Source organism: Micropterus dolomieu, linkage group LG10, assembly GCF_021292245.1.
Source record: "Micropterus dolomieu isolate WLL.071019.BEF.003 ecotype Adirondacks linkage group LG10, ASM2129224v1, whole genome shotgun sequence".
Taxonomy (NCBI): domain Eukaryota; kingdom Metazoa; phylum Chordata; class Actinopteri; order Centrarchiformes; family Centrarchidae; genus Micropterus; species Micropterus dolomieu.
Genome location: NC_060159.1, coordinates 9,871,901 through 9,887,816, shown reverse-complemented (window position 1 = coordinate 9,887,816; position 15,916 = coordinate 9,871,901). Strand labels below are relative to the sequence as shown.

Genomic DNA, 15,916 nt, shown 5'->3' with positions numbered 1-15,916 from the left:
CTATTTGTTTACCAATTACATTCATACTTGCTCACTATAAAATCATGCAAATGCTTTAAAAAGGTCATATTGTGCTTTTTAGCTTTTTCCCTTTCCTTTATTGAGTTATATATCTTTTTTGTGCATGTACTAGTTTTGCGAGTGAGAAAGCTCAAGTTCACCCCAAAAGGAGTTACCATCTCCCACAGAAAAGCTCCTGAACGGTCTTGAAAACAGCTTGATTGTAGTCCAGCCTTTACTTTCTAGCCACGTCACTTTGTAACACGTGCCATAATGCTCGCCTAGCGGGTAGTCAGGCAGGCCCTCAAAAACACTGGTGGAGAAACACACTTAAGCCTAGTTCACATTCCACGATTTTGGCAAACGTCAGGCTAAGATCGGAAATCAGTGGTTGATCGTTGGTCGCCAGTCGTTATGTGTGAACTACTTAACGACATATCACAACGGCTTCCCGACACATTTCTGACACATCGCTGACGTCTGCCAGATATCTAGCATGCCAAATATCTGGAAGAGTCGGCCGACTCGACATCCACATCCAGCCAATGAGAGCAGGCAGCTGGCAGAGCAGGCAGCTACTTTTCACCACAAAACACTTTTTACTTCCCTCAGCTCTCTGTAGCTCAGACAGACCCTGCTACCTGAGTGTGCTAATCCATTCTTTCACACATATTCTTTGTTTTTATAATTTCTATCTTTATAATAACAAACAACAGCTGTTTTGTCTGTAGGTTCGCGTCATTTCCCGTTTCACATTTCACGTGTGTTTTCTTGACAAAACGTGGTTTGGAGACCAGTCACGTAGTGTGAACGCCACAATGACTTCAAGACTCCCGTCACAAGACCGCAAGTTGTGTAGTGTGAACAGCCCGGCCATCGGTAGTAGTCTGCACAAGCCTTTAGCTGCAGCATACACAGTGACAAGACATCCACTTGCTGCGTCCCCCTCACCCCCACCCCCCTGACCTACTGTATCCTTCAGGCAGTCAATGGACAAAGTTGTTACTGTGATGTAGAGACACAGTGAAATCTTTACCTATGAAAGATCAATTTGTTACAAATTAATAACTCACCACTCTGAAACTCTGGCTCCAGTCTAGGTTGCTAAGCTATTTCGGGAACATGTACAGCTGAACCAAAGCCGGGGTTACCAGCTTCTCAGGACCCACTCTACTCTGCTTCTGATTGGCTAGTAGTCCTTAACCCAGTACTGCACATGTGCAACTCCCAACAAAGATCAAATAGAAGTGAGATGCTTCGCTCTGTAGCTAAAACGGAGCCTCCAACACATAGGGTTGACAGAGGAGCTGCAGCAATGTGCAGAAGGACAAAAATATGGTGTTTTTTGAAAATGATACCATGTAAACCTGTTCTGGTACAACCCCTAAATAAAATGATAACCCTGAAAATGAGCATAATATGACCACTTTAAGATCAGACCTTTTACCGAATCTGCCATGAAATTCATTCTACCAATGTGTCTGTGAGTTCATTAAGTTCATTAAAAACATACACGGAGGAGTGATATACATACTTTGAGGCATTGACAATGCTGATCATTGGGCTGTAAGTCTCCATAGCAGCAATATGAATTATTCTTTTTAGTCCCCCACTTAAAAAAGAGTCATTGGCAAGTCTTATTGTGTTATGTGTATGACAGTTTGACATTAAGTGTTTATGCCTGGTTTGCAGGAACCATAAAATTCCATGTGGTTAGTAGGCTTAGTGTTTTTTCATTGTAAATGAGCATTAAAGCGTTAAGTGTAATTATCAATCTGCTTTCTGTCCAGGCAAGGCCTACCCCCCAGAGTTCTACTATGATACCTACAGTCCTCTGTGGCAGAACAGGCCCAGAGTCTACGGCTTCAAGCTCCAGTGGACCCAGATGAACCCCAACGCTGTGGACCGCATTGTCGCCTACAGACTAGGCATCAGACAGGTAGGATGACTAAGAGTTATCAATCTGAGCACCCTCCTGCATACTGATTTGTTCTCTTTCTCTATGTTTAACCGTTGGGTGCATCACTGAAGTGCTTGTTGCATTGAAAAAGTGTTATTCAGTCCCACAGAACTCTGTTCTGAGGGAGCTTTTGTTACAGCTAGAATATGAGTATTAAAAGCCAGAAATGTTGGCTCCTGATAGAACAATCGCTGAGTCATTGGTAATGGTCAGCCTCGTTTTGACCCCTCTTAAATTAATTAGAGTCGTTTGTGCCATGGGGCTGAAGAAACCTTTCTCACTGCCAATTTAAACATCTGATAGACGTGTTTGCACAGCTTGTGCTTGTTGAATTCAGTTTGACAGCGCCAAATCTTCATTGTCTGTCTTATTCTGCAGTATTTGGGGATGTGAATGAGCCTCTGTGGGCCGGGCAGGATGACTAAGAACCTGTCAAGGGCAGTCGTTTGAATGAGTTCTGTGGTTTTCACGAATTGCTTCTGTTTTGTGCTCTCCATCAGAAGCTCAGTCAGAGGAGTAGAAGGAAACCCCACAGAGAGAAAGAGCAAGCATAGTTCCAGTTTTTCCCTGCTTCTCAAGTAAACTTCACAGATGACAGGCTGGCAGCACTGATGGATGACATGGTTACATTTTCTCTCTGTGGCAATCAATGTGTACCTTCCGTCCCCCCCTACACCCCCACCCCCCTTATGGCAGTGTGGAGCACTTTTGGTTTTTTTTATTATTTACAGCAGCATGTGTGGCACCTCCTTCAGTTTACATACAGTTTGAAATAGTGAACTTGCTCCATTAACAATCCCCATGTTTTCAGTTTAACATTGCCTTTGCATTGCAGGGCTGAGCCACCATTCAGGACCCTGTTTAATAAAAAACAGCATATATCAAAAGGCTGTAGCACATGCTGCAATGCTAAATCCATCTCAGTTCTGCTCAGAATTAGCAGGCATGCCCTGACAGTTGTGTTTGCAATGAATAATATAATTTCATGTTTGTTTCACACTACACCCTCAAGGAATTGAAGCTTGAAAACACATTCTAAACCAGTTATGTTTGTGTAGCAATGATTTTTCTGTCAACAATCTCAGTTGGTCTTTTGGTAATAAATGATGTTGTGCTTGCAGAGCCCATGTTTGCGCTTGCCAGGCGTTTGTCTGAAAACTTGCCAGGAATATACATTTGCTTTTCCTCTTTTCAGCTGGTCGTGCACACAGTTTTTGAACTGATTATAATGTCTGCATGCTGTTGTAGAACTGACCCATGGCAATTCAGAAATCACATTAACATTTCAACCTTTTCTGCATTTGTTTATTAAAAGAGAGAACTTCACTACCCCAGTTTATTTCAGCAGACAATCAGTGTTTGGGCAAATTCATTTCTTTCCACCTTCTTGCCTTGATATCTCAAGAGGGTACATTTTGTGACCATTATTTCTTTCCTGCGAGGCATAAAAAACAATCTTCCATTGTCTTAGATTAAAGAGATTCTTTGCTGTAGGGAAAATTCAGACTTTTTCACTGGGTTTGCTATACAGTATACCCTCTGTGATTGATTGAGTCTCAGCTTTGAGTATTGATTTAGACTGATAATGAGAATTTTTTTTTTTAAATGTCTTTTTGTGATGAAGGAAAGAGGCAAAAATGTCAAGGCAGTGAGCAAGAGGAAATGAGAGAGAAGGAGAGAGAAATGAGTAGGAGGAGAGACTCCTTTTGTAAATAAATGAATGATTAAAAAAAGAAAGATACCACTGGAAAGAAAGAAAGCTTCGGCACGTGGACTACACCACTTCGATCTAGTTATAGATCCAGCAGCAGCTCCCCTGCTATTCCAGGAGAATTATCGCTACTTTTGAATTAATACTAAGAGCTAGTAGACCTTATGCCTTTGTAATGGATTGCTCTGTGTTATCGTCCAGTGCCCTCGTGAGAGACAGTCTGGCTGAAGGGGAAATGGGAATTAAGCTCTAGCTGAAAGGCATGCGAGAATCACAAAACACAAATCACTATGACTGTCAAGGATACAATGGAAAGGTGTGACATCTGCCCTTGTTTTGATACTGTAGCCGGCTACTAAAGAACCTTTTCTGCTGTCCGGAAACTTGATTTACCCAACTCCCACCTCCGTAAGATAACTTTTTCAACCCACATCTTGCCATCTTGCAACTCGTTCTTCTGCCTGTTGCTTTATCTCTTCCTCCTCCTCCCCCTCTTTCGTCTTTTTCAATTGATCTGTCAAGTCAGGATGTGCAAGCAGATGAATAGGAGCCATACTAATTGCATGCCGGCAATCTACTGTAGATCAGTGCTCGTCTAACATTACATCATCACTTTTGATTATTCCTGTGTTTCATTTGGCTCCTGCAATTGCTTTGATCAATCCTGCTGTTTTTTAAAGTTGCCATAAAAACCCCCATGAACTACTGCCGCAATCAAATGAAATTGAATCAATATGGCACTCTGCCTCTGTGGGGAAAATGTGGAGAATGAAAGGTAATGGGATGTAAACAGAAACCTTAATTGGACGCGGGGATTCAGTGAACATTAATGGGAATCAAAACAAAGGTGCAAAATCCATAAGCCAATAAGTTTGTGTATGATTCAAAACACCTGAAAAGTTAAATGTTTTTATCAATCAACATCTCAAGTTTGATTTGATTTGCACATTTAAGCACACTTCCTTTTTGATATGGAAAAAACTGAACTATTTGCTTCCACTTGTTGTTTGGAGGCAGTGCCTGCCAAGACTAGCATTTAAGGACTCCATCTGCCTGGAGCTTTGGGACACATACACATACACAAATTGGTCCCCTATTAGCCATTCTTTTCCCAATTAAATGTTTTTAAATCTGACACCTATCTCCAAAACTGAAATATAGCTACACATATATATCTTTTTTACTGCTTTTGTTTACATTCATGGTATTACACAACCACTTTTGAGAACAATAATGAAGTAACATACAAACCCCAAGACATTCTCATTCTCAAAGTAAATTGACATGGTGCTCCCATTACAATCTGGCATTTTCTTTTATGAGACCTATACAGTACTGTCTATTACACAACATCAACAAATCAACAATGCCAAAATATGGCACATAAGTAGGATCTCTGGGTGGTGGAGGGAGCATATCAGTAAACTAACACTGTACACCTGCATGAATATGACTGGATGCAACGAGTGAGCTAGGAGCCAAGCAGCTGATAAATAAGCCAGTGATTGTGAAACATGAATGATGCAGCTTATGCAAATTAATTTCATTTTGCTATAGACAATCATCCTATCTCTCAATGTTAATGAAAGTGAAAAATAATTGGTGTATCTGCCCTATGATTTGGATCTGCTCCGACATGGATTGGGTTTTTCCTTGGACCATGCTACACTCTTCCGCCAGGTTTCATCTGATCAGTAGGTTTTCCATAATCCTGCTGACAGGCAAACAAAAAAACAGCACTGAAAACACAATCTCCCTGCCGAGGTAAATTTGGTAAAATGGTCAAAGCCGTCAATTTGCATAGGCACCATTGCTTAAAACTGATTTGTTAGGATAGGTGCATTAAATGACACTATAGAAACTGTTGTCAGCATAGATACATGGATAGATAGATAGATAGATGCACACATTTGCATCAGCACGTTACACAAACTTTACGGTTTATGGTTATATACACATTCAACTGCCTATGACTGCAGATTGTTCTCTTTGTCATCTGCAAACCCCTCACCACCAATCTACAGACGTTTTTAGTGAGTCTCTGGTTGGAAACAGCAGATGTACTTCTTTGTCACCATTTTAATTTTACATTACATTTTCTATTTGCATAGAAAGGTTGTTTTCACTCTTATTAAAAATATCACATGTGCACACACACACACACACACACACACACACACACACACACACTTTCAAGCCATCAATGTGTAATGTATGGCAATTAACTGCCATGCCTTTGTACATAGAGGATAGGTAAAAATTTCAAAGGATAGGAAGGGACAAGTGCTCTCTCTGCAATTACCAGTGACAGACAAAACACTCTATTTACCTGCAAACTAATGGTGATAAAAACTTGCGCCCCATAATTGTGGATCATCAGGCTCCATGTAATTACTTAATTGGTATTGTTCTCTCATACACACACACACGCACGCTGATTCTGCTTCACTGCTATCACACCTTCACTGTCTCTCTTTGCTAGTAACACACTTCCTCTTTTCCTTTGACTGAGAAGGGCATGTAAAGTCACTAATTGTGATGCAGAATCTGTAACTTGTCTTTGTGCAGCTCTTCCCCTTAAACTGATTCTCAAGGATAAAATGTACCCTACTTCTCTTCTCATTGCCCCCAGCAACTTCAGCAACAAGGCCTCATTTTGTTTCTTTGAATTTCGGAGGGGCTTTATTGTATCACAAGACATGAAAAGCGTGAGATAGTTTTACCTGAGCTTAGTCACCTTAAAACAGATTCAGTTGTGTGCTTTGCATTGTGCAAAGACGCGATATAAAATTCCTGTCAGTTCAAGGTCTCTGTATTAAGGGATTGCAAAACATTTTTGAAAATCATTAAAGTAAAACTTTAGAAGAATGAGGCAATCATATGCAGAGTACAAAGGTGTTGTCCGTACTGTACTCGCAACATACCTGTATTGCGAATACAGTAATGCAGACTGAAGAATATATTTAATGGGAAAAATTATAAATATAAGAATATCTCTGCTGCTTGCTAATAGCAGCCCTTGAATTCAAAGACTGGGAGCAGCTTTGAAAGTAAATATGGATAATGAGCAGCTAGCTGTCAACACTTTACAGAGAAAATAAATGTTTTTGTTGTGCAACATTTAATGTTGGTGGATCATACAAATGCCTATAGACAAGGTTAATTGGCAGATGAGATGGAACATCCTACACTGATTGTGGAGGGAATACATATTTGCTGTGGTCATGTACGCATTTGTTTCCAAGATCAGTGTCTTCCATGTTTTCATTGATACTTGGTAATTCCATGAATGATGTTTGATTAAACATCCAAAACTGTGGAGTTGCGAGTCATAAAAACAAAAAAATGTACTGAAACTCGCTTTAAAGCTTCATAGAGCTGAGGGGAACTGCAGGAAAACGAATTGTTCTGTGGTTGGCACTACGAGTGTCCCCTTTCACATACAAGTAGTCAGTTGATCCATTGTTGATATAAAACTATTGATTATAGCCGCTTAAAATTGTAGTGGTTACTTTTAATGTGCAATGGTTGCTTGTTCCAACTCCTGCCAACACAGAACCTCTCTAGACTGGTGGGAATGAGTTCTCAGTACTTTAAAATGGCAGTCTTTGAGATGCTCAGGGACCTCACTGACTTGTAGTTGTACAGCTTTACCTATCTGACCACCCTAGCAGTTGGAAGGGACTTTTGTCAACATTTGCCCTTCCAAATCCAAAACAACCTGTTCTAAGAGATCTGTAGTTAAACTGAGGTGTTTTTCCCGGACCTTCAAACCATGAACAGAGTGATTAATCAAAGCAGCACAGAACAAGAGATTTAGCAAACAGTCTTAGACTTTCTTTATCAATTGAATGAGCTTTTCTTCCCCAAAACATAGTTTTGTTGTCTCTATAAGAGGGTTCGGCAGGAAAAAGTCCAAACTTGTTGAACTTGATTAGCTAGGGTTTGATCCAAATAAAAGAGACAGCTTATTGTCTGTAAATTATTCCTAGATCTTACTGAAATCCTTACTTAGGAATTCTCATTCTATGAGAAACCAAATAGGCCATTCACACACAACAGACAGCAGGAGGCATAAAACACTTTCCTGCGGAACTCCATGTTACAGGCAGGTTATAGGATAACTTTGTTCCTTAACTTTTTATCGGTAAAATATGAATCAAAACACTTTAATTCTAATGGGATACAAACCCATGACAAATTTTTAAGTAGCAGAATATGGTTAATGTTTCAAATGCTTTTTGTGGGTCTGTCATGTATAACATATCTGTGTGTTTGTATAAGTACAGAAACAATGATTTTCAATAATCTGAACCTGTTGTGGTTCCTCCTCCCATCCAGATGGGGTTACAGCGATGGTGGGAGCAGGAGATCCCTGTGGACGGAACAATCAACAAAGGAGAGCTCATGACACACAACCTGACTGAGCTCATAAAGCCAGAATCCTACGAGGTGCGCCTCACTCCCATCACTCGTTTTGGAGAGGGCGACTCCACCATCCGGATTGTCACTTACAGCGGTGAGTGCTGTATACTGTATTGATTCTAGGGATGTCTTTTTGGAGGACAGTAATCAGTCTACTCATCCTTCAGTATTTTAATGTGTTCACATTATAGAGAAAAACAGGGAAGGGGAGAAACAACTTGTGGTCACCTGCGAAAATGTGGTTTCGCAGGTGAAAGAATTACAGCAACAGCTGGCAATGTTATCCTTCAGTTAATTCAAAAATACTCAAGTTTGTGCTGCTGATATCAAAAGGATATCAAAAGTTTACTCTCGTATCACCAATCATTCTGATGATTATGATGATGATGTATCATGCATGATATGTATGAGGAAGGACCAGTAAAAAGTGAACTCATTAAAATTATTCGATTTGCATCTAACACATTCAGTCATCAGAGGACTCCTTGAAATCAGCTTGTTTTGCTTCTTTGCTAGTTTGAGTGAATGCTGCTCAACTGACTATTTATTAGGGCTGACCTTATGTCAGCTAATAGTTGTTAGTTCCAGTCATTAGCCGTAGCACTTTTATGATATTAATGTAATTATTTAAACAAATATATTTTGAGGGGTATCAGAAGCACATTATTTATTCAGTCATTCACTGCTGGGTCTCACAACTGACCAATGAAAACTAGTCAACTGTTACGGGGCAGCCATACTGATCAAGTCTTACTCGTAACCTTTATGTATTGCTTGAGTCAGGTGTATCCTGGACTGGGGCAAAGACTGACTTGATGTTTCTCTACAAGCCAGATCATCAAAGCAGATAAATCTAAAATGTAGTTTGGGTTTTGCTTTACTTTGCATGACTCCTCTAACATGATACACCCCCAGAACCAGAGAGCACAATAACATGTTTACTTCTGTCACAATGTTTGGTTGATGTAGGTTTTGAACCAGGACTGTAGTAATAGTATAGCAGCCAGAGGGATCATGAAGATGGCACGCTAGCCTGGTCAGGCCAGCGAGAATACATCAAAACACACTGTATTTCTCTACAGAATTAAGTCACAGCTTGCAAAAGGAGGTACAGTCTCCAGCCTGTGGGACGGCATACTGGCTGAAATACAAAAGCTACATTAGTATCCACAGTAGGCACAGCACTGCCAGTGAACAGATGCACAGGTACTTGAGATGTGCATTTTCAGAAACAAACTGGCTGACTGTTTTCTGTCTATCACTGACTGCTGAGGTCTTCCTGAGTGGTGCTGCTGCAGTTGTGAATTATTCAGTTTCACTGCAGCTCATCATGGCTGTTGAAAAGAGAATTGGGGTAGAGAGAGACACAGATAAACTATCTCTGCTGTTATTTTTTTAGTGCTTACTGTGGTATTGTGTGGTCTCTGCTAAACCTTGAATTGAATTCAGTTGTACTGAATCGAATTGAATCCAATCAAAGTGAAGCACAGAGAATTGAGGCTAATTAAGACAGAGAGAGGCACAGAAGGAGAGATTGAGACAGCCAAGTTGGGACGAGGGATGGGTGATTATGTACAGAGAAACAAAGTAAAAGAAAAGAAAAGGAAAGAAGAGAGCCAATGCTGATGTGCGAATCGTCTGCCCAACAAGAGACTGGACTAATTATCACTCTAGGGCTGCTCTGTTCTCCCACACACAGCAGAGCATCACTGTAGCAGCCTAATGTAGGTCTGAGCAGAATCCACTCCACTCTGCTCAGACAACGTGTCCCATAATATGTGATATACGGTCCATGATCATCTCCATTATCGCTTCCCTTTCACTCTCACTGGGGAACAGTGACCTGTTTGCCGTCCGTAAGTTTTATGGTTTTACAGGTTTACAGTGAACTGAAATTTAGATTTTTAAATTATGTTGTGGTATATTTTGTTCATAATCAGTGTGTTTACTATAAGGTGTCTTATCTTATCTTATCATATCTTACATTTGGGCTTTATTCTATCTCTTCTATCTATCTCTGGGAGAAATAATGCAATGTTTTCTTGGAAGAAAGAGAAACCCAATTATTCTTATACTTGGACCAGAGACACTTCTTTTCTACAGAGCCTCCTATATTTAGCACATTCATTACTAACAGGCAAACTTCAGTTTAAGTCAGATACATGTCAAAAAAACAGACCAGCAAATGGTTATGCAGTTAGATTTGGCGGAAATTGCTCTGCTGTTTAAGGGAGCTCTCAAACAATCTGAGCAGCAGCAAGGATTCTGCTGGGAGAATAAATCCACCCACAAAAAACACAAACTGTGCATGAGCATTTTTTTTTGTTAAAACCACAATACTAAAAGCTAGCTGCAGCAGCAAACAATGTTGGAAGGAGTTCTGAGTACTGAGCAGAGTAATAGTCATTAGTGTGATATTATAATGGCTGTACATCGCTGTACACATGAATGAATATGATTGGGCGTTACTGGTCAGCTGGTAGCCAAGCAGATGGTGAATGAGCCAGTGATTGCTAAGCATGACTAAAGCAACTGATGTCAAAATTAGTATACTCTAAAACAGTTAGTATGCAACACAGATTTTGTGAGTGTGCTGTTGATGTACACTACTCTCCCGCAATGCAATGTGCAAAGCAAACGGAGGAGTATGTTGTTAAGTATGTTGATTTTTTTGTGTACTACACAATTGGTACTTAGTATAATACTGAGCATGTAGTGTGGAATTGGGACACACTGCTTATCTCTTTAAAACTTTGTCACTAGAACCAAAGATTTACTGCAACCAACCTTTATAAACAGCATATAGCGCAGCCTCATATTCTATGAGCATGTAAAACCTTTGAATCTTCTATCAAAAACCCAAAGAGAGTACGCCAAAAAGTGACCGTGTGTGTAAACTCAGTCATTGCAAGTATGTGATGGTTTCATCAGTGGTTAGTACTGTTACTTCACAGCTAGAAAGTTGTGGTTGGGAATTCACCTTTAGTCCTTGTTCTTGCAGTGCGGAGTTTGTATTCATTTCCCCTGTGTTTGCTTTAGTTTCCTCCAGCAATCAAAAAGACATACAGGTCACGAGTCTCCACATAACCCTCAATGGTGAATGTGAATGTATTAGTCTCTCTCTGTTTGTCCATCTATGTTTGCTTGTATGTTTGTATGAATGCTTCCTGCCTTTGACTAGAGCAAGTACTCTTTGGCTCCCCACGACCCTGAAAATGACTGTGTACAAAAACCAACAACAAACCAAGGAAATATGACTGCTAGCCTGTTTGGAAGCTGCTAGGACAAACATTGCTGTTCTGCTGTAAAGTTTTAACATAAGGCTTCTAAAATCCAAGTATGATCGAGTTTGCTTATCATTGCCCAATAGGCCAAGCGATCATTCTGATGCACATAAAGCCGATGGTAGCAGCTTTTCTGTGAGTTGGCAAGAAAACACAAAAGTGGTTATAGTGTTCCCAGCTGTAGGATGAAGGATGGTTGTGTCACCAAGCTCCAAAGACACTCTTTTAAATTTTGCTGCAGTGACAAACTCAGCATCTGTTTGGTGCCTCTCATAACTCTCTCTCGCGCTCTCTCTCTCTCTCTCTCTCTCTCTCTGGTTTTCTCCAAGACAAAGGAAAAAGGATTTAATGTTCAAGCTTCCTGTCAGCCTTTACAGTGGCACAGTAAAGCACTGCTGCTGTTTCTTAATTTTCCATTTTTGTGCAGCTCGTACTGACAAAAACAGTAAGATGCCCGTCTATAAAGTCAAAACCCACTAAATATTCTCTTGATTTCTATTGCCTGCTATAACTGAGGTGTGAGTCTGTCTGAGCTTTTGTTCAGTCATTGTCTCAACTGTCAGTTTACTTTAGGACTCAGTAAAACACAGTTCCGAAAGTTTTGTTTTTCTTAAATACCTGGGCCTCAAGCTTATATAACCCACATTAGTTTACTAAATGCTTAACTTACATAGATCAAGCCTTCTACCTTGTCAGAAACTCTCTAGACTTCAAGTGTAAACAGAACATCACGAGCTGTCCCACTTAAGAATTCCCTTTTGCAAATTAACAATTATTGAGGAGCTTCATTTCATTTTGTAGTTATCCAAATAGACTTCTGATGCAGCAATTTTTTGTTTTCTATGTGTTAAGTCTGTGTGGACTCTCTGGTGACTTGTTGATGTAGCCTGCTAACAGCAGGCGCTATTGTCTGTGGAAATATGGCAAGGGGAAAGTGATACGATGCCACTGTTAAATTTACCTAGTGGATCTATCAAAACTATCTAAACAAAAAAACAATCAGAGATGAATGTCAAGAAGACAGCAAGTTTCTGAGTTAAGATTTGTGAATGTGATTGTGACTATGACTACGTTCAGATTGCAGGCCTTAATGCTCAATAATACTGATAATTTACTGTTACACTAAAGACACAGGATTGATACTTAAAGAAGAATACTGTACAGTACTAAGATTTGATTCTATTCTGCTGCATGCTGGTTTTTGTTTTGTGTTTTTTGGATTCTGATTGAGCCAGCAACACCTAGTCGTCCCTGCAGAGTGTGGAGCAGCATGCAGGCTTCTTCAATCATCCCACCAGGATACACATAGACAAGGATACGGATAAGAGCTTAAGGCTTAAAGCCTACAGACACACACTACCTGGGTAGTACACTGAAAGACAATAGAATGAACTTGACTGACTGAGGGGTAAAAAGTACTGGGACACCACAGGGGTTTGGATTTATGATTTTAATTTGTTATTTTTCTGATATGCTTGTTCTCAAATGTTGTTGGCCATAATAAATCGCATTTTGAGTATTTGGCAAACATTAGCCATGGTTTATTTACCTTGGAAAAAACGAGCTATTGAACCAACACTTTAAAGCATACATGTTACACTTGCAACATATGGTTTCTGAGGGTGGCCGAAGATGAAATAGCCTGTTATCGTCACACCCTAACAATGAATGTTGTTAGGGTGTGACAATACAAACAGAAATGTTCAAAAAATAAACCATAACCATCCTCTTACATATTACATATTACCTATTAAATATTACGGTTGGTTGTAGATTTGACCTTCAGCATCCAAACTACTTCTACACCAGCAGCAGATTAGGCAGCCATGTTACATTCGCTTTCATCCATGCTTTGCAGCTGTACGTGGTCAAGACATTTTGCAGTATCATTAAAATGATGATATGATACACTTGTATTAAATAAAATATATAATCATAAGTGATATGATATGGCACACCTCTCATGGCTTTTATTAATTATGTGATTGCATTAGCTTTTTGTTTTAGCATATTTTACCCAGGGCATTTATTTTTTATTTTTTTTGTCTCAATCCTCTACATACTTTTTAAACCAGAGCAAAGCTCATCCATTAAGGAATCCCTTGCTTGCATCAATGTGTTATACACACACTGATGCAAGAGAAGGATAACACATAGGAAATTATTGTACATGTGTTGGCTGTGTTTGGGTGTGTCCATGCGTCTGTATGTGTTACTGCAGGACCAGTGCACAACAGTTACAACCTCTGTTAGGGAGTCACAATATGACTAAAGGACATAATAGTGTGATGTCGCTCGTGTTATTTTTGTCAATGAGACAAAAGAAGATTGCTGAATTACATTTGCCCACGCTGTTATTATTCCAACTGATAGTTGGAGCTGTGAAGCTGTCTCAGGGCCTTCGCAGAACATCATGGCGCCCACCTAAACATGATGGATGGGAATCTTGATGAGCATGAGGTCAGTAAAAAAAAAAGATGTGCTGCTATTGTCTATGAGGACACTTGGCTGCAGCCGTGGAATTGTCTGGTGTTTTCATAAAACAGCCGCAGGCCAGTGGGCATGGAATCCTGCCAAGATGAAGTCAGTGTTTGTATCCAGAACGGCCTCTACAGACTGCTGTCCTTTGGCGGTCAATGAGCTCACTTTGTGTTTCAATCAAAATTAGGCAATTTGGATGGAAGGCACTCATGCATCAAGAAGCAGTTTGTTTTGTCCTTGTTGGAAAAGTAGAAACCAGGAATCGGACATACACCTAATACGTGGGTTAAGGACATGTCGTAACAGAAATTTTATAAAGAGCTGCATTAATAACTCACGTTCCTTCACTTCATGATCACTGGGACTGTTTATCTTGAGAACTATCAAAATTACATTTCATCCTTGATCATTATTTGAGGCTTTTCTACCTGGAGGGGAAAACAGAGTGCTGCAGCATTAAGACATAAGTAAAATATATTTTCTAAAGCCTTCTTCAGCTTGCTTGAGGGCTCTTCACACCTGCTTTAACAACATGTGCATTTTGACGAGAGTGTTTGGTGTGCACTCATCTTTTCAGGAGCTACAAAAGTATTCAAAGACAGGGCTGTAACATTTGTGATTTTAAATGGTTGAGTCAACAATATAACTCACTCTCAATGTATTCCTCATTCATTTACCCATATCCAAAACTGTCATCTAAATTAGAAGTAAAATCTGTGAGTGTGTGTGTGTGTGTGTATTTTAGAGAGTGTGTGCATGTACAGCAGTAGCAAAGCGGCCTCTGAGCCTGCTCTGTGCTCAGCTTGATTTCCTCTGTGGGGGTAGAGACACTGCTTGAGTAGACACATTCATCTGGACTAAGGCACGGTGAGCCAGCCTGGGGAGGCTGCAGGTAAAAAAATACTGACAAGAAAACATATTTTCATAACCACTTGGAAGAAAGAAGGGGGGAAGAAGGGGTAGCGGGAAGGCTTGGGGAGGGAGTGAGGGGAGTTGCAGGAAATGGGAGGTTGAGAGGGAAAGAGCCGGCGAGCTGAAGGGGGGCTGAAAGAGTTTTGTCTAAAAACTCAGCATCCGTTTCACAGGCCTTAGGCTGTAAGTTGTCATTTAAAACATTTTCTCTCTTTTATACGTGATGAGAGAGAGCGTACACCCTGTTCTTTCCACACTCGTGCCCCGCTCACAACGAGGCTTCAGCTCGAGCATTGCAGTTCACTGAATGTTTTATATGATTAAATTGGAAATGCAAAGGTTTGTTCTGTGTGTGTGTGTGTGTGTGCTTATTTCTCTTTTTTCCACATAGCAAGTGAACATAGGTTTCCATGAACCACACAGCAATAAACAGAAATCATTACTTGAGTTTCTCCTTTTAAAAGACCAATTCCAACAGCCCCGCAGTACTTCCCCCACTCTTTAATACACATTTTCCTTTGTAGGAATGATTTGTTATTACTCACTTTAATTGGTTGGATTAAAATCAATTCCTCCCATGAACAGCAGGGTTTCATAAATCACACAGCAATGTAGTTTTGTGCTAAAGCCGATGTATCGCATCTATTCAGCCGGTCATCAATCGATCATGAAAATGCCCATGAATCTTCTTGGCAGGTTAAATGGTATTTACTCTGCAAAAAGTGAAGTGCCGACTAACTGGCTCGTTGTAACTCTGTGTGATACCCTTGACCTTTCTGTGTTTGCTGCGGCAGTAGCCTCTTAAATTATCAATGAGGGAAGCATTGAACCACGGTTAGGTAGACAGAATGTAAATGAAGCCTTGCATGTATTTCAGTGGACTCAAGTCATCAGTGTTTGATTTCAAAGTTTCCATATTGGAGGTTTTGACAACACAGAAAGAATCAAGGATGTTACAGGAAAGTAATTAGCAGACACACTTGTATTACTCATTTATATGATTTATTGGCTTCTAAATGGAAGTATAAAATAGGCTTAGTGCTCCAAATGGAAGTCACCTTGAACAAGAACATCAGCAATGCTGGTAAATGGCAATAATGATAAGCAGTTGCGCTATAAGCTTATTAATGTGGTCAGGCTGGT

At 40.1% G+C, this 15,916-nt stretch overlaps 1 protein-coding gene across 6 annotated transcripts in view; it reads left to right on the top strand.

Annotated features, from left to right (window-relative positions):
- mdga2a (MAM domain containing glycosylphosphatidylinositol anchor 2a) overlaps positions 1–15,916 on the top strand; it is a 216,447-nt gene that overhangs the window by 183,011 nt on the left and 17,520 nt on the right. For 5 of the 6 annotated variants that reach the window (XM_046060081.1, XM_046060080.1, XM_046060079.1 and 2 more), the window contains exons 11-12: positions 1,791–1,939; positions 8,013–8,190. The exons of the other annotated variant lie outside the window; for it this stretch is intronic. In XM_046060081.1, the coding sequence (XP_045916037.1) occupies positions 1,791–1,939; positions 8,013–8,190 (327 nt within the window). The remainder of the gene's footprint in view (positions 1–1,790; positions 1,940–8,012; positions 8,191–15,916) is intronic. 6 annotated transcript variants of the gene reach the window in all.